General features: G+C 39.7%; 1 protein-coding gene across 5 annotated transcripts in view; it reads left to right on the top strand.

Moving 5' to 3' along the window:
* Nucleotides 1–19,949, top strand: part of prr36b (proline rich 36b) — a 33,666-nt gene that overhangs the window by 8,001 nt on the left and 5,716 nt on the right. For 3 of the 5 annotated variants that reach the window (XM_028022614.1, XM_028022611.1, XM_028022616.1), the window contains 2 exons: nt 9,700–10,432; nt 11,371–11,458. In XM_028022614.1, coding sequence (XP_027878415.1) covers nt 9,808–10,432; nt 11,371–11,458 — 713 coding nt within the window. In that variant the 5' untranslated portion in view covers nt 9,700–9,807. Of the gene's footprint in view, nt 1–7,637; nt 7,883–9,699; nt 10,433–11,370; nt 11,459–19,949 lie in introns of those variants that run through there. The other 2 variants (XM_028022612.1, XM_028022615.1) reach the window with 2 other exon arrangements.

Genomic DNA, 19,949 nt, shown 5'->3' on the forward strand with positions numbered 1-19,949 from the left:
AATTTTAAAAGACTTTAAATAATTAAAAACAGTGACTCATTACAAGAAAGCTTACTTATGTGTTGAACTGTTCAAACATCTGAGGACCACTTTTTTTTGTTTTCATATTCTGTTAATAGAACGGTGACTGTTGCAGCTGTGGGTCTGTTGCTGGTGTTGTGCCAACTTTGGGCTTAGTCTAAATGAAATATTCAACTGTGGGGCGTTGCTGACTGTCATCTCCATCTTTCTAACTGTGTTTCCTTAGAAATATGAGCAAAGTATCTGATTCTAAATACCGCCTTGTATTCAGTCTTCTTTTACTGAGATGTATTTTGTTACCTTTCTAAATAAATTCAACTTAAATGTGGCCTTATATATAATGTCCAAGGTAAACATGTTCATTCTCTATTAAAATGCTTTGCATAGAGGTGCAGAAAAGATCACGACTCAAACTTTTTCTACAAACCCCACACAGCATGATGACTCACATTAAGTTCTTAAGGGTGTTTTCACACCTGATAGTCCGGTAGACTCGGTTCGATTGGCAACTAAAGTTGCAGCATCTGTTAGATTTTCAGCCGCTGCGGTTCCATTTCACGCTGCATTGTGTCAAACAAAATCAAATTATTAAAAAACCTGTTCACCTTCTTGCCTGTGGTGGGGCTGCAAGAACTACTCAAGGAAATGACACAAAACCTCAGAAGAAGACGTGCACAACTTCCTTCTTCAAAATTGTCAGATATTAATGGTTGAATTATTTCTTGTTTGTCTTTGGCAAAAAAAAAAAACACAAGTCATTTCTCCTGCTAGCACTAGACTAGCTCATTTGTTTTGCGCTATAGTCCACTTCCTGCTTTTGGAGCAGTCTCTGGTCCACTTGCATCCACATCCATTCGGACCGCACCAGAGTTCACTTCAACTGAACCAAGACCTGGGTTTGCTATTTTGTTTCGCAACAGAGTTTGATTGCCTATTCCCCAAACGAACCAGATATTCTGGAAAAACAAAATAAAGTTTGATTAAACAGGGCTGGTGTGAATCCACCCTTAATTGCAAATGATATCATTTCACTTGTGTTAAGGAATCATGAAACTAATGTGAGGCTCATGGTATAGTCAAATAATCTGCTTGTTTTTTAGAGCTTTTCTTGTTTCTGATTAAAACGCAGAAGCTTCGGTCAAAGCGATGACTGTTTGCATTGTTTCAGCGAAAATATCCATTTCAAAGCATCTGAATAAATGGAAGCAATGAGTCCAACTAGCCCTGAATGGGCTGCAGAAGTGACTGAGACAACTGTTGTAATATGGAGTAGGCTGAATAGACAATCTGAGGCTCTATTCGAGCAAGTGACATCTTAAATGTGACATTCTCCTCTTTGTCGAATGCAGCGAGGAGGAGTACTCATGCTTGGGTACATTCCACCTTCTTTGGTCATTTCTGGTCACAGTAAGCAGGAAAAATGGCATCAGCTCCAAAACACTTTGTTTTTAGCCCACTTACTGATGTCAGATGGTTTTGTAAGCAAGACAGTAGTAAATAATTTAAGCAGAACGGCAGAGTTGTATTGGTTGAACAGACAAATTTGTGCCCACCGAGACGCCATCAGTCTAAGAGACATTAAAGGGGCAATGATATGTATTTCCCAGACATATAGTGCTATTCATAGCACAACTAAGTAACTGTTACCTTCAGTTGTTAGAAAAATGCTGTAAGTATCAAATATAAAATTTCACTTTGTGATTTAACGCCTTGAAATTGGGCCTCTGTCTCTTTAAGAAAGTCCTGCTCTTTCCAACACTCTTCCTTTTTGGAAGTCATCACAACATGGTTCCTCTAACCCCAGATGATGCGCAGTTCCACTAGGTGTTTGCTAATTGCTGTTGGCTAGTCTAATTACAAAATGTTTTGAAAGACAGCAGATTTTTTTTTGGCACACTTCTGTTGGTTTATGCTTTTAAAAACTATATACAGTTTTCTCATTTGATCAGATTTCCAATAGATTTTATTCCACAAATGATGCATTGCACCATCTTAAGTATAGTGAGCAAGGAGTGTCCAAAAGCAAACAGGTCAGCTAAGTGCCTTTTGTTTGCTCCTCGTGGAGACAAAAATCTTGTCAATTACAAGGTCAAAGGTCACTCCATGCTTGTCAACGACACCTTGGTAACAAACGGCTTCTACTTACAAACATCAAGCTACGTTTCTGGTTTTCAATAAACTTCTGCAGTTTTTAATAATTCTGTCTTCTGTGGATTTGCATCATGCATACAAGCTCACTTTCTCTTTCTTTTGCGTCTTTTCTAGAGTCTCTTATGGCCCCACCCCCAACACCATCAGCACTGCTTCCTTCCCCCACAATCACTCCCTTATTTAGAGCAGACCCCGGGGACAGAAGCAGGCTCACTGAATGCATCTGTGTCTGTGTGCACACAGTTGTGTTTGAAAGCAGAATTCTCTTCTCCCCCCCGCCAACAGCGGTTCATACATCCTCATGGTCAGTTGGTTGACTTTGAAGACTCTCTCCTGGGATGCAGAGATTTTTCTTTATTTTCACCCAATGACTCATCTAGTTAGATGTGAAGCCATTAAACAGATTTGATATTAAATTAAGTTTTAACTCAATTTGCATCAGACCAGTAGAAAATCTACATTCACATTGGCCTTTCAGCACTTCACTCATGCTAACCATCGGCGGTATTTAACATAAGCACACAGTACTTATGTTTTTATACAAACATAAATACACTTTCTGTATTTATACAATACAGAAAGTGGGTCAAAGTGCTGGTTTGCTATTTAAATATGCTGATGATCTGATTATTCAGGAACTGCATCCTTTGTGTGTCTAGACTCAGAAAGGCTGAGGTCTCTCAGAAGACCTGGATGCCTCCCAGTTACTGACAGTACTGACCTTAACAATGTATTGCGGCTGCCTAAGTGGGAGCATAAGTACACTTTGTTTATATCCCAGTTGGGGTATTAGGAGTGGATGATGCCTTAGAGGATGATGTCACCTTGCCGAGTTGGCGTGCCAATCATTAGCATGTAGTGCCCGAGGCAGTGAAAGCATAACACAACAGTTGTGATGTAGCAGTGATGACTGAGGACATGTAGACCATCACTGGCCCAGGGATGAAAAGATTGGCACATGGCCATATGCTGAAAAATAGAAAAGATGGAGTCCTTGATCTTTTGCATCTTTCCTGATTCTGTGCCCTAACAACAGCTTTATTGTTTGCATAGCTCAGTATTTGCGTGGGTTTTGTTTGCTCTCGGTTACTGGTTAGCTCACCATTGAGGCTTGCAGAGAATTTGGAGTAGGACGAGGCTTGGATTCTGTGGGGCACATGACTTAAATGAAAGGATGCAAGTTGAATTATGTTTGGCTAACTTAACAAAAACCAGGATACTGAAATGAAAACTACATAATTATTAAGGATGTCTGCACACCCTTAAAAAATTCATGTACCTAAATCTAAGGCTTTAAAGTGTCTTGAATTCATTTAAAAAAGTAATTTAGCCTTAAATACCTTGTGGCAGGACTACTCAATTTCGTATATTTTATATATAGGTTTCTCTCATGGGGCTTTTCTGCCAAGCAGACATTTGCTATGCATGCAGGCATCTTCATTGTGTTCTTTGACTTGAGGCTAACTAGCCACTAATATAACCTTCCTAGCTAGCTATTTTGCATTAGTTGTGAGTAAGTACAACTTTATCACCAGATAACTGGACGATGTTCGATTTAACCAAAGACTCACAATTGTTACCTGCACATAACGCACAATGTTACATGTATAATGTGCAAAATTGTTTGGCATCCTGTGCAAAAAGCTTGGCACCATGGGGGTTAAGGTTGTAGACAGCATTGTAAAATATGCTATTTTTTTCCTGTAAACCTCTGTTGTGATACAGATCTTAAATGTCATTCATAATGATCATAAAAAGTCTTAAATTTGAGATGGTAAAACCTGCAAAAACACTGCACTGTTTTTTTCCCGCTCAAATTGAATAAACTTTATATTAACCTTAAATTTTCCTAATAACATTATTTGTTTAGTGTCATGACTGTCCATTTCAACTTTGATCAGTGCAAATGTTTTAGATTTTCAAGTAGAAGTGATCGAAAAAACAAACAGTAAATTAAAAATTGTGAACCAGCCCTTTTGTTAAGTGCCTATAGAAAGCATTGAAGGGGATGCTAAGAGATGCTAATGGTTAGGTGGTTGCAGTATTCTCATAATGCATGCAAATCAATCCAGTCTTGCCAGTCACTCTCTGTACAGTACTGAGCATACTTTGCTTTGTCATTTACAGTCTTTTCCAAACTCTGACTGATGGATTCTGACTTGCTGTCACTGAGCATTAACAGAGCTGGCTGCCTGTACCGCTCTCTGCAGAACCACTTCATTCTGAGTCTGGGCTGACTTACTTTCCAGTCTATCACTGTAACTGTTCTTAAAAGCTACAGAGAATCCAAAATAAAAATTATGACTTTTGTGAGCAACTCTTTACCTGTTAGCTGACCTGAAATAATGTTTTTAAAACCCACTGGTCTTGGTAGTAACTCTGTCTGCTTATGTTTTCATCAAGACTATTAATGTCTTAAACGCTTAACAACATTACTGAATGTAAACATTATTAAATGAAACTTAATGTGGCTGAAAAAACCATCTGTTTCGAATCATAACACATTATGTCTTGGGTCGTTGACTGCACTCTGTCCCTAATGGTTTGACAGTGCCAGCTTGTGTTTTATCTCCTGGGCTATAAAGGGTTTTTCCATACCAAGTCAGGTTTTTCAATATTTTTTTTGTATAATACCAAACTGTTAAATGTTTAAACAAATATTTGCATAATAATAAAAATGAAATACTCCAATCCCATTGTCTTCCTTTAGAACCAAGTGCAGCACTGACAGTTGAAGTTTTGGTGAACCAGAAAACATTTAATTCGTGGCTGATTCAGTGAGGCTGCTGAGAGGAAACAAAAGCCGTGCCCCACACTCTGGTTCCTCTTTTGGTGTGAAAGACAGGTCAGAAAGATGGAAGTTCCCTCCAAAATCCTCCCCACAACAAATGAATAGAAAGGAACTACAGTTTGGACATTTTTTTATTAAAGGTTTTGTTGGCTCTAGTGGCCTTTATTTGAAAGTAGTTTGACAGGAAACAGGGTAATGAGAGAGGGGGAAGACATGCGGCAAATGTCACCAGGCCGGGAATCAAACCTGCGACCACCGCCATGAGGACTAAAGCCTCAATTCGTGGGTCATGCTTTGCCCCTGCGCCACCACCGCACCCACAGTTTGGGCATTTTTACTGAAATGTTTAGTATTGTTGGTGGCAAACATAAAGTGAACTTTTGGATGAAATTGCTTGAAAACATCGTCATGTCTGCACATTTGCAGTTAATAGTCAGCCCACTGCTGCTTTCTTGCTATAGTTAGACATTTCAGACAAAAAAAAATTGGTATTGGCCAAAATATTAAATGATGGGTTAGGCTTTTTCAAGATCGATAATCGGCCAGTAAACTTCAATTGGTGCACCCCTACTGCTGATGGTTCTAATTAGGGATAAAATGCTGAAATTATTTCAGCTTGGACTTCTGCCTGAATTAGGAAAATACCATAATTAGAGCAATGGTTGAACCTAAAATCTAATCTTAGAGCTGAAAGATATCAAACCACAATTTAATGGAGTTTGAGAATCATAACACGTCAGCTCAGTAGACATCACCCCAACGCTGAACTTTGGGAAATTTACTTTGGCAGGAGCCTAAACAGTAGTTCTTCCATTTCACCGACTCTTTGAAGTGTGTTAATATTGAATGTTCTGCCTTCATTTTTTATGGAGGAGAAAAAAAGAGCAGAGATGTGCATTCTTGCCTGGTTTTACTGCCCATTTCTGACTGATTATCCTGATGACGTGGAGCCGAGGAGAAGTGCAATCTCACAGCTGTCTGGAGACTTGCAATGGAACCAGAAATGTTCTTCTGGCCATGGATATATGAATTTATTACACACACATACACACACAGTGAGTGTTTGGGACTTTGCAGAGGAGTAGAGAAATGAATAGTGAGGCCACATGCTTTCTCCTGCTGTGGGAAGATCGGGAGCCGAGCAGTTTTAAAGAGAGAGGAGGGAATTGGGCTCGGACATGGTTTTATTTCCTGGTTGAGTTAGGTCATTGCGTTGATGGCTATAATGGAGTCAGAGTAAAACAGTGAAGTGTTAATATTAACGGCAGAAATCATTGTACTAACTAAAACTTATGTATTTTTTATACTAGGTTTGTTAACGTTAATGCATTAACACGTGATTAACCAGAAAAGTTTAACGTTGCTATCACATAATGCAGATAATCACATTACCTATTTTGACGTAAAAGTCTCAGCTGCGAAAGGTTGCTTAGTTCAAAGCAGAAAAAGTGCGCTACATGGTCTTCTACTGCGGTCAACAATGTAACAAATATAGATATTGCTATCAAGTCGGTATCAGTTTCAGATTGATGCGTTTAGTTTCATATTCCCTCTTGAAATTTATTTAATTTTTGTGTTGCAGTTTCTCAACTCTATTTAAAAATTGTGTTTTGATTTGCTCTCAATTTATATATATTTTTGCTTATTTAGGAAAAAATATGCATATTTTTGTTCTACTTTTTCTGTTCATCATGTTATGTTTTTCATCAACTTTGTCATAATTCTTTTCTGGATTATAGCAAAAATATTTCAGAGGAACAAAACCATAAAACCTCCTAACGTTCAGACACTTGATGTAACAAACAATAGAAAAGTATTGGTATCAGTGTCGATATCAGCATCGGAAATATTTGTCCTGTATTTACTTGTTGGATTATCACAAACCTCTAGTTTGAATTCTGTTCTTGGTTCCTTTACTATATGTCTTTCCCCTCTTTGTCCACTTTCTGTCAGAGTACTGTCAAATAAAGGCCACACCAGTGCCAAAAACATTCTTTAAAAAAAATTAAACCACAAAAATAAAAAGCCAGTGATGGTCATTTGGATAAAACCAAGGCAGTATGTGTCCTACTCATTACAACCATTAATTATCCTTCCACTGAGGCACAACCAGTTTACAGATAATATTTCTAAATTATGTTTGAAACAAAGTGACTTCTTTTAAACCTTCCTGAATATGAAAAAACTGGAAAACATGAGATGTTTGGTTTGAGACAGTAAAAGATTTTCTAGAACACTTTTTGAAAACGTTGAATTTTATATTTAGTTAATCTGAAGAATACATCTTTTGATCAAATCCCAGCACTATTTTCCATGTACGTTTTAGAACTCTTTGAAACAAGAGGAAAAGTCAGCACACAACTTCTTCTAACTCCAAAGTTGGAAGTTTGTTAGCATGAGTCACTCTTAGCAGCTACCAGTCAGTGTTTTGGTTGCAGCCTGATGCTCTAGCTATGTGGGTTTTGGAATACATGGACCCATTTTTTTTTTCTTCCCCTCTTCGTTTTCGCTCTTTCCCCCTCTGGCCCTGCTCAGCTGCTCCAGCCATCTGCACCGTGGCAAACAGAGAACAGAGAGATCGAAGCAAAGCCGAGGCAGTGGTAGGGGGGGGGGGGCTGAAGGATACAGAGGAGGTGGTGGTGGGACACAGTTAGGAGAAAGGGAGGATCAGTTAAGGATGAAGGAGGGTCTTTTTAAATGTATACGATTTGGTCTGGAGGATGAGCAGAGAATGACTAAAGAGGGACAAAAACACGATGAAGTGTGTGCCGGGGGAGTGTTTCTAAGAAGCCAGCGGAATAAAGATGATGTCTGTCCTCGTCTCCAAATAGAAGTGTGAGTCTGTGCGCAAGTTTAGGACAGTGGAAACTAGGAGGAATCACGATGTCTGGATTTTAAAGTGGGACCAGGCGGCCAGCAGTGAGCTCATTTTATGCCTTGTTTTTTCCTCGTCTCGTCAGTCCTCCGTTCATTCCCACCTTCCCGGTTCTGTTCCCAGGCTCCACAGGCCAAGCGTCTTCCTCTTTGCTGGCCTCAGGATTGCCTGAGTGTTTGTCTCGCTGCTTAACTTCCTGCACAGCCGGCTGCTAAAGCTGTTTGTAAACTTCGACAGGCCAGCTTCCTGTTACCCCTCACGCTCCCCTGGCTATGTGCTGTACTTGAAGCAGCTGGGCCATTTCTGATGTCTCAGAGCATACAGTGTTTGATTTTTTTTTTTTTGCTCTCATGTGCTGTATGTTCTTTTGGTTAATTCTTCTTTTCCTGCAAACTTTTCCTACCTATATCAAGGTATAGCGCGTCCTGTAAAGTCTTAAATGTATCTAAAGTTAAGGTCTTTAAAATGTCTTACTTTCATTTTATAAAAGTTTGCCTGGAATATGTTAAATACAAGTCTTAAATTTGGTCTTGACAGAACTGTTTAATTTCTTATGCTCTATGAATTGTTTTTCTATCAGGTAAAAGTTTGAGTCACACTCAGACATCTTCATTTTTCTGTGACTCAAGACGGTTTAGGCTACTATTAACTCACTGTTAATATACCGTTCCGACCTAGCTAGCATTTTGTGTCTAAAGAAGTAAATGTGCAAATATATCACCAGTTGGCTGGATGTAGTTTGTACATTTCTGTGGAGATAGAGGTGTTAAATTCCATTCATAATGGTCTTTAAAAGTCTTAAATTTGAGTTGGTGGTAAATACACATGTACTGCCTTTATAAAAATGTTCATATCCTCCTTTGTTCATTTTGTTGCACTACAATTAAAAAGGTTATTGTGGTTTTCTCAAAATTTTGCAAAATAGATCAACATCAGTAGCATATTACTGTGTTGTCAAAAGACAGAGGTATGTGGTTTGCAAAATGTTTTCTAGATTAAAAAATCAGAAAATTGTGGTGCACACTTGAATTTAGTCAATACTTTACTTCTTGTACTCCCGCGCTCTTTCACTAAGCACTTTTCAAATTTTATTTAAAAAAAATTAAAAATCTAAACAATTCTCCCTCTACTTTATAATTGTTTCCTACATAAAACACATTACAGTTTACAAGTAAACATGTTGACAAGGCGCGAATAGTCTTGCCAGGCACTGTAATCCTAGAAAACAATTTGATACTAGTGACTCCTCTTCCACTTTGTACAGAAAACAAAGAACACAACCAGTGAGCGCAACTTTTGCCAACTGTGTCGCTGAGCTTTTTGAGCAGCACACTGGGGGAGGTTGTTCAGCACTGCAGTCCAGTTGGCATCGAGATCAATGTAGACAATTTGTAGAATAGGCTTGTTCTGTTCTGCAGCAGACTTGTTGCCCTTCTTGTTGTTCCCCCCTTTGCCCCATAAACGTATTGATCTGACAGGTTTACACCTCTTAAATGTAGCCTTTAAGTTTCACCTATCAGTTAAAAAGCCTTGTTTCTCTTTCAGATTTGTCCTATATACAGTCAAAATCTTACAAAAAAGCATTTTAAAATACTAACTTGTTTTTTTGTTTGTTTGTTTGTATGTTAGTTAACTCATTAGGCTTGTAACTTACATAACACTACACACCCAGTTGATATATACTGTATGTACAATATGATACATTTATGTGTGCGTGGTGGTTAAAATGGCACCACCTGCCTTATCTGATTCCTGAAGCTACAAACATTCCTTCAAATCCTGATAGTGAAGCCAGACGTGTTTCATGCCTGGTCTTGTTGTTGCCTAACTCTGCTCTAAATATTCTCTATTCTTTTTCCAGATTAGTCCCCACACTCTTCAGAAAGTCTCCTGAGCTGCCGTCGTCCTCTGAGATTCAAGTCAACCGGTCTTGCCCTGCGGAGACGAAACACCATCATTCGAAGGGGAGATGAAGCCGGATGGGGTTGCCACGGCAGCACTGGAGCCAATGGAAACATTGGACTCGGATCCAGCAAATGAGCCGGCGCCGGCCGCAGAGCCGGAGCCCAACCTCGTAGACGTCTCAGCTGGGGAGATGCTGCAGCATCCAGCTGGAGATGTGAGTGAAGCGAAGCCATCGGCAGATCAGGGTAAGAAAACCCCAGCTGCCAAGACTGTCCCCAAGGCCTCCGGCGACGCTAAAGCCAAGGCTACCAACAAGGCCACTCCCAAGACAAAACTCAGCGCCACGAGCTCACCCAAGACTCCGACCGGCCCACGTTCCAACGTGTCCCGTCTGTCGAACGGCACGTCGAAGCCTCAGACGAATGGCGTTGTTAAGAAGACGACACCTGCTGCAGATAAAAAGAGCACCCCGACCTCTACTGCCACCAAAAAACCAACTGGGGCAGCAGCAACACCAACTTCCAAGACCACCACTAAAGTTGGGGAGAAAAGGGCTCCAGGGACCTTCCCTCATACTAACAGCACAAAGTCAACAACTGGAGCACCAGCAGCCAAAAAGACAACATCCAGTACTGCTAATGGGGTAAAATCCACTGCTACTGCTGCTACTACTGCAAAGAAGCCACCAGGTTGGTTGTGTTTCTATGCTAATTCCAACTTGTAGGGTGTTTTGTTGTTTGTTTTTAAGTTGCAGTGCCTTGCAAAGGTCCATTACAACCTTGAATGTTTTTATTAGGATTTTGTGTGAAGATGCACAGATTTGCATAGTGGAAGGATTTCCTGTAAGACTTTTTAAAAAATCCTTCCAAACATATCTGAAACATAAATTGGGCTAAACTTTATCAATTAACCACCTTACAATCGTTCAAATGCGTCATACGTTAACATTGGCGTCGTTTTCACAGACTTGAACTAAAACTGTGTTCAACTCAACCTTCCTTGGGTACCTTTCTTTCACCCTTTCTCTCTCTCTTCTTTAACTGTCTAATTTTACTTCACTCCTGAGACCAGCGCAGCACACAGTAACCAACTTCACAGACAGCCAGGTGCTGACTGGGTTGGTTTTCAAAATGAAATCAATTTTAAGATTTCATGATATTTAAATTTATCTTAAACTCCGATTATGGTTAGTGTAAGTGTGCAAATATAGGCTATATTTGTATATATATCTAAAAAATAATAAATACTCCATCCACTTTACAGCTATGTGCTACTTTGCAACATAAGTTGATGTGAAAATTTTAAAGACTATGATTTCTTTTGCAAGGCTCTGTAAGTATAATCACACATTTTTCTGCACTATTTAAGCAAGCATTGTTTAGTGATATGCAATAATACAATACCTACGCGCTGCATGGATTTTTATGCACATTACAGATGTCAAATTGACTGTTGCTGAACAATAAAGGCTTTGCCCGAGATCGCTTTAACAGTCTATAAAAGAAAGACTTTAGGTCAGGCAGATTTAGGTCTATCTGACCTAAATCTGTGACTTAAGCAACTATTTAAGTCCGCATTGTTGAATAATGTCCTCCCAACATTAATTTCTCATCCCTGTCTCCTCCAGCTTCCAAACCCGCCTCTGCAGCTCTAACCAAGACTAGCTCCATTGCCTCGTCCAAGATGGATAAACCCCCGGTTTCCAAAGCAACCAGGTAAAAATGATTCAAACACTATTCAGGAAAATTAACTTTTTCTTCTACAAATCAATAAGTCCACTCCTCTGATAGAAATAATCCAATTTCATTGGCTGAGACTGACAATTATTGCAGTAAACAGCAGTTGGTTGAAAAGGCTTGAATTTGGCTGCTGGTTCAAAGAGGATTCTGTTAAAGAAAGAACTCCCTGGAGGAACGAAGGACAATGATCCCCCACATAGAAGCCAGGCATAAGTAGGCCAGCAGGCCAGTGTTGGAACAAGCCTGAGAGGAATGCTTTGCAGACTTTCATCAGAGCGAGCATTATTCAGCTTTATTAATAAAACAAGTTTTTGGAGGGAGGAGTTTAAAACAGGATGGGGAACAACAGAATCCTCTCAGCGGAGCTGCTTCTTTAAACCCAACACTTGTTGTGAGTTCTTGTGGGGCGGCGTGTTGTTTACGTGTGGCGATCAGACCAACATGTGTTCCTCACCTGAGTCACACTGTGTGCATGATGTTAGATCCTGAGGTGGCTCCGTGGTAGGTGAGGACATGAGGCTGAATGAAGTCTTTGTCCACCTCCGAGTTATGATCAGATAGAGCCTTGGGAAGTCTGGCTTGTTTGGGAAACTAGTGACTTCTTTTTTCCTCTCTGGTATGTTATTTTGTTGGTCTGCGTGTGTGTGTTGGCACATTGTTGAACTAGATACCGATTAAGAAAAGAAAACGGAGAAAGTTTAAGAATTCCCCACACATCACTCACGGTTTGAGATTTAAAAAACATATTCTATTAAAATATGCTGTCAGCTTGTTTCAATGAAAGACTCATAGAACCTCATGACACAGTAAAGAAGTATTGCAGTCATTTAAATTGCACTTTAGTATGGTGTGTTTACTGCTCAGAAAGAGAGTTGGAGTTTTCTAACTTTGTGCCCAGAAAGTAATCGGTCAAGACAAATCTGGCTTTCGGAAGTTACATTTCTGAAGCCATTGTGCATTTCTACAAAAACGGACAAAAACTGTGAGCAAATAACATGTTGTCCACTTTAATTATATTCACACCAATAGCAATGTCCTCAGTGAGTTTAAAAAGATTCCAGAAGTGATCTAATACTCATCCGACTTCAACTCTTCAGCTGCTTTTCATAGCCATTACCCAAAGTGTAGTAAGATGGAAAAAGTTTAAATTACTCCATAAAACATTTTAGATAGATCTTCAGAGATAGAAGTAAATCTGCAGTTATAACAGAAATCATCTAGCAAGATTTTTCAAATGCAGAATAAAAGTTATTGGTATAAAACAATGAAGTAGAAATAAAGTACCCTAGTAAAAATGTGGAAGTGTTTATTTTATTTGTGTTATTGTTGCACTCACCTCCTCTAACTCACTCTAAGTAAGCCTGTCACCGTGAGTCCGGTGTTTGAAATCCCTTCCCCTCCCCTCCTTTCTCGTCTCCTTGTCCTGTGTAGCAGCTGGATTGTGGAGATTACACTCAGATTACTGCTTTATACAATGGTTGATGTGCAAACATCTCATTAAACAGAATTATACAAGGTCACGTTGGTAATCGCTTGTGTAGCGCAGAACCGTAGCTGAGCAGCACATACAAACTGTCCTGATGATTTCACTCTGTACGGCTGAAAAGGTTATTGTGTTCCTCCAGTATTTGTCCCATTATCGTCTGCTCATTTGAAAACTAGGGTAGCTTAAATGCTGATTAGTAATGTTTGAGACTAATTCCAAATCTGCCTTGAATGGCTGAAAAAGGACCGGACTCGTTAATGTACTTCCCCCAAAGAGAAATCAAATAAATAAATGCAGAAAAATGATGCTATTTGCTACTCTGCTGGTTACCTCATTAAACAAACAAACCAACCCAAGAGTATTCAGTTGCTACGGACTTAAAAATAAGCACAGATTGTCTAAAAATGCAAAACAATCATAGTACATATAGGTCAGCCTCCACCTTAAAAGAAAAACAACCTGGTGGCACACACACACGCACACACACTGTTTTTGTATACATATAAAGATGATTCAAGTGATGTAATTTGGTTCTTACCATGTTAAGTTCTGCAGAAGTTTGCTATTGATATTGATTCCACTCGGCCTTTGCTTAATACAAAGTATGCAAAGGCTGTGAATACTTGTGTAAATGTGATTTCTTGGTTTTTTGGTGTGTTTTATAATAACTTTACAAAAACCTTAAAATCTCCCCCCACCCATTGTCATAACGGGGTATTTGTGAAGGATCTTTTGGAAAGAGATTAATTTGATACAGTTTGGAATAAGGTTGTAACACAAATGTGGAAAAAGTGAAGCGCTGTGGATACTTTTCAGATGTGCTGTATATTTAGACCCAGAGGAGGATTTTCTTGCTGCTGACCTACATCCCAAAGAGAGCGACATAACTACTACTGATGGGCCCCTCAAACAGCCCTGTACACCCTTGAAGGCACTCTTGGCGTGACGTGCGTCAGCTTTTGTATCCTGTCATGGGCTTTGACAGGTCCATAAATTTCAGCTTTAATTAGACTTTGCCCTTTTTTCCTAACTCACTCGGTTTTTAATTCAGGGCTGTTGTCAGACAACTGAAGATGAACTCTGAGCTTCTGTTTGCTTAGTCTTCCTCTGAAAGTGCAGCTGATTTAATTTAATCCAAAGCAGGTTCTCGTTATCCAACAGATAAAAGTGCTTAGCTCCAACAGGTTCAATAAGTGGCATCAATCTAATTCAAAACAACTCGCTAATGTTTTAGGTTTTTGTTTAATTTAATCGAGTTTATGCCTTAAATAGATTTTACTGGTTTGCATTTGAATAAGAGCTCAATTTTCGTACATGAAGCCTTTTGTGTCGATTACTTCTTCAATGCTCTCTGTCTGTTTTTGGTATTTATGTTGAGCTGAAGGGATAAATCCTGCCTAGCTTGCAGAGACAGCAGGGTTCTCGTACAATACAGAGGCTACAAAAGGATTCTCCCGCTCTTTGGCACTGTAGACAGGATGTGTGGTGCACCTGCATTAGAGGAATAGAAGCCAATTACTATGCAGGGCATGAGTTCATCTGCCGGTGTAATACTCTGCATGATGGGAAGGCAAAGGTGGGGGAGGGAGGCAGACGGGCATGCTGGCTCTCTGGACACACGGCACAGGGGCATTGAAGTCTGTCTTTGGATACATCCAAGCAAATTGAAATCAAAATGGTTGCATGAAAGGAAGAGAGCTGTAGAAGGGAGAAAGAATAAGGAAAAGATGCAAAGCAGTTTAGAGAGGAAGGTGAGGATAAAGCGATTGTAGAGCAGAGGATACCAGGGCATTCAGACTTTAATGTGCAAACATCGCCGCCCATGTTCCTACATTAGTCATGCTCTTTTTCTCCACTGATGGTCCCTGAGGGATGATACATTTTTATTGGAGTGGATTGAATGCCGCCCTCATGAGTCAACAAATTAAGTTAATGTAATGCTCTGACATCGGTGAGTGCCCGGTAAGCAGCAGCAGGAAGGGCTTCTTCTTCAGCAGTCCACCGTCAAGCAGATGCCATGTTGCACAGGCAGTAAATCTCCAGTCTTACTGTGGGCGCGGCCAGTAACTCTGCGACGCAGTCTCGCTCCGGGGCGATTATTTCAGGATGCGGCCACAGAGCCAATTACTAAATGGATTAGATCGGAATGAATTGGCACACTTCTGGCTGCGACAAAAACAATGTAGGCGTTTCACTCGAACCGCAGACATAATGGAGATATTCAGGACAGGAACCGCTAGAGAAGATATGCTTTTATATTTCTGCTTGAAATATAAGCTTAACATTTACAAATTATGTACTTTAATGTACGGTTTTCCTAATTTATTTGTCAATTTAAAGTCAACGAAGCGATTCAGACCCCTTTTACTGTCACACCAGTAATTACAATCCATTATAACCGACTTCCTTAAAAGTCACGTGGTAAAAGAGCGTGGCACAGCTGAAAACATACCAGCCTATGGGCGTCCACCTAAACTGACTGCGTGGGCAAGGAGAGGACTAATATATGAAGCAGCCAAGAGGCCCATGATGACTCTAGAGGAGCTGAGTCATGTACTCCATAAACCCGGCTCCCTTGGAAGGGTGGCAAGAAGAACGTCCCTGTCAAAAGAAAGTTAGAAGTCCCCGCCGCAGTTTTCCATGTAGGGGGCAATGCTAACCTGCGGCAAAAGGTGCTGTCTGTTCTACACCCAAAATACCCTGTCGAGAAAAACTAACATGTGCCTAATTGTGAATGGTGAATGCACCATTTAGAGAAACCACTCAGAGTTGATCTGAAGATGGATGGCGCTAAATACTGTGTAATCCTGGAAGAATACCAATTTAAGGTGACACTAAGCAGGTTCTCACCTGCAGGAGCGTCGCTGCAACCTAGGGACGCAGATCTCCGCGCGCTGCAACAGCAGAGTCCAGAAAAACAGTAAAATCTGACCAAAACGGTGTTGATCTTTGACTGTTTGTTTTCCATTATGGTTTAAAAGCCATGGACAGCCACTCCGAACTGTGAGTACACTGATTTTAAATGATCCAAAGTGAATGAGAAAGTGCTCTATTTGGGATTAACATTTGGTTCCAGATTAAATTTTGGCTAATTTCATAGTTGCTAACTGAATTAAAACTAATTTTAACTCGGTTTGTAATAATCCACAGATTTTTAATAACTGAAGTGGAAGTTTCTCTCAGAAGAATAAAAACATACAGCATTCATGTCTGCTCTATTCAGAGTTAAAATCAGTGGACAGTTTAAAAATAATTAATAATTACACATTAGTTTCATTTAAAGTCTAGTTCTACAGATATTAAACTTATATTTAACTTCAGGTAAAATTGTAATATATGATCCAATTTAAAGCCAAAATAAAGATAAAGCTATTATGGTACTAAACATTATTTAGACAGTTTAATTAATATATTGCCGTTGTTATATTTGTTTCTGCTGCAAGGAGATGCCTTAAGTCTTAGTTTTCTTTTACATACTCATTCGCCTCGGTCTCATTTTGTGGCAACTCAGAATTCCCAGCAGGCAGCCAGGTTCAAAGTCAGCAGTACGTATGCAGCTCTTTGAAAGCGCGCATGCAGATCTGCATTAAGCTAAAATGTCGTCAGCGATCCTGAGGCGAACAAGGCGAACTTTCAATGTTCTACTCTGTGCATCAGTGGGCCGGGAGCAACTAGCTGACTGAGTAATACATGATTTTTCAGCTCCAGTGCCTTTCTGGGTGTTGTGTTCAAAATTAGCTTTAACCTCAATTTATGGTGCGTCTCTATGGAAGGTCTGTGGTAAGATGGAAACAATGAAGACAGATTTCCCTCTGAGGTAAAACCAGGTCCATAATTTAAACAAAACGCTCTTGGGTGCTTGTCAGTCACTCAGTTGACGGTGAACTTAATTATAGAGTGAAGCATCACTGTATTTGGGCTCTATGTAGCAGTTGCTGTGAACTGCTTCTAATCTCAGATTACACAACATGTCAGTCTGCGACGGTCTGCGGCCAATTCAGGAGTCATTAGGAAATAACTGATTGAAGGTAATGTAATGAGATTATAGGTTTACTGGAGCTGCATATGGTCGTCATCATGACATAAATATCTATGTATGTTTTAGGGTCCTCTACTACCACTCTTAGCTCTGACTACACATCCAAACTGACTTCTCTATAGGAGATGCAGTCAGTGCTCCACAAAAGACCGTTGCTATGAGTTGTGCTTTCTTTTTATTAGCGTCCTTTGACTTATGACGATACTGACGGTTCCCATTGCTGAATAAACTTTTAACATTTATCCACAGATGACGGCGTCCTTATTGCTTCCGTTAGCAGAGCGTTACTATGTTACATCTTTGTTCTTCTTCTCCAGGTTAATTTTCTGTTTAATTCAAAATTTTTTGTCATGCTTACAATTTGTGTGCATTTAATTGTTAACTGAAAGAAAAGTTTACACGTCCATTCCTAATAATTAGCCGTCATGAAACCAGAACGTGCTAAATGAGCTTTAAAAGTCCAAGTAAGGCTTAGAAAAAGACCCCCCCAAAAAACCAAATGAACATTTCCATAATTTCTTTACTGACACGGGGAAGAATAAGCAAATAAGTTTCCAATAAGCAAACAATGCTTATTGGAAAATAAAATATTCAGGGAAATGGACATAACCTTTTCCAAGGTGTGGCTGCAGGAGCACATAATGGTCTCTAGCTCCAGTCTATCAGGCAGTCACACCACACAGCCAGTTAGCCAGAAAGAGCAGCAAGAGTAAAAGGTGGAGGACTTGTGGTGTAAACAACAGATGGTGTAATCTGACCTGAATATATTCCTGTGAAGATGAAGCTGTGTCCGTGACATTGAACCATTAGCTGGGTGTTTGTGTGATCGCTCACCTCCTCATCAGGTAACCTGGTACAAGGTTCAGAATACACAATCCCAGTGCTTTTAACTGGACTGTTGTCACTGTAATCTGCTCAGCTCTTTTGTCTTGCATTCAGTTGTACAAACACTGGTAATAGTTAAAGACTCATGTCAAAACTAATGAAAAACTTTAAAACAATGATAGTTAATATTTGTCATGTCTTAAATGATTTTTTCCTCCTTTATTATTGTTAATAATTGGTAATTAAAAGCAAAATGGGACAAAAGTATGGACTAAATGTCACCTTTTTTTCATGATCCAAAGGAAAGAGTGTCCTTCTCTTGCCGTTTTCTCTCAGTGACCATGTTAAATCCAGAGCTTCTTATAGTCACCCGACATGTCTGGATAATCTGTATTCCCTTCATCGCACAGATTATTATGATTCCTCTTCCTGAATATCCAATTAGCATCCTTCAGCTCTCATGGTGCCAGTTTTTATCTTCTTATTGTCCTCATTCTTCTAACCTTGTAACTAAAGATTTTTAACTTTCTAATTCTAGTGGCACAATTGTTTTTTAAAAATTCACTCAATTGAAGTTGAAATTTTAAAGTTTCTATTTTGTTAACAACCAGGTTCTTCAGTTCATTGTCTGTTCTGGGTTTTCAGATTTAGCGACAAAGTTTTTTGTCCATTCTTTGAAAAATAACTGAAGCTGAATACAGATCCTCTGTCTGGACTTTGATTGGGCTGTTCCTAGAACAGAGGCCTTCATATTACAACTCATAAAAATACATTTTGATGAAAACCATTTAGCTCTGGTTGCATGTTTAAGGGCCATCCTATCCTAGTCTTCTGCAACCACTTACAGGTTCACATCCTGAATTGCGTTCAGGGTGATGAACAGTGAATGAATATTATGAATGAATCAAGCCTTTGAGGAAAACATGACCATTTGTAATATTGGGATTAACCCACATTTTACTCTAATTCTTACCTTTTAGGTCATTAAAAGCTGACCTAAAAGGTCATTAGGTCATTCTGATCTTGGTCAGTAAGAAATGACACTAGGGGACAGTGAAGTGAAATTGATTGTACTGATAAATCAAAACCAATTTTCTTAATTCTGGGGGGTCGGCAATTGAAACCAATTTTATCCACCGATCTTTTATAAAAATCACTGTCTCCTTTTGCTCTGCCATGACAGAGGACTGACTATGTTCAGAGACTTTTCAGACAAAAACATAATCTGTGTTAACCAAAATTGGAATCGGCAGATCAGACTTTTTAAAGATTGGTTATTGGCCAGAAAACTTCAATCAGTGCACTTGTAAGTGAAAGTCGATCTTTGGGCCAAACTGTATGCTAGAAAAAGTAGTCCTTTTAATTTGGTATTCAGTACTAAAACTGAATACCTAAATTTTTCGGTACTAAAACTTTTGAAAGATGCTGCCTCTAATCTACTACTAATCTACTAATACTTACTTATGTGGATCATTAGCAAAAATCTTGCTTGAACTTAGGCATTAGCTGCCTCCTGCCACTTGTTTGTTTAGTTTTAGATGCATTTCATTGCTTTTGCCTGGATGTGAGGAGAACCCAATAGCTTTGCTTTTAGAGTAGTGTTCGTGTCTAACTGGGAGGACTTCAAAAGGTTATTTTTGTTCTTCTTTTAGTATTAAAAATTAACGTAGTCCCGGCCATCTTCTCCCTACCTTCCTCCTGTCGCCTGTTCTCTTTCTGCCAGCGCTAACTCACTTCTTTATTTAGAAACAGACAGTAAGTGCAGTGTGGACCCAGGAGATGGCACACCACAGCCTTGTCAGGACTGCTAGATGTAGGTTACTTTGCTCAGAAGCGACATACAAGCCAGCTTCTAGGCCAGGACGGCTGGAGCAGGGTGGCTGATGCATGGCGCCCCAAGAGTCATTCCCCTTGTGGGGAGGGAGGGAGGAGTGCCGATTGAGCAGAAGAAGAGAATTGCTGTGGGGTTAGGATGCGTCTCTAGGGTCTGTTGTGATTCATCTTCCATATAGCTTTTCTCTATCTCTCATGAGAGTGTGTAATGGGGCTCAAGAAGAGTCAGCTTGGTCTTACTGGGCTCTAAATCAGTGCTTTAATAGCAGATTATCTTTAGACGT

This window comes from Xiphophorus couchianus, chromosome 7 (genome assembly GCF_001444195.1).
Source record: "Xiphophorus couchianus chromosome 7, X_couchianus-1.0, whole genome shotgun sequence".
Classification (NCBI taxonomy): Eukaryota; Metazoa; Chordata; class Actinopteri; order Cyprinodontiformes; family Poeciliidae; genus Xiphophorus; species Xiphophorus couchianus.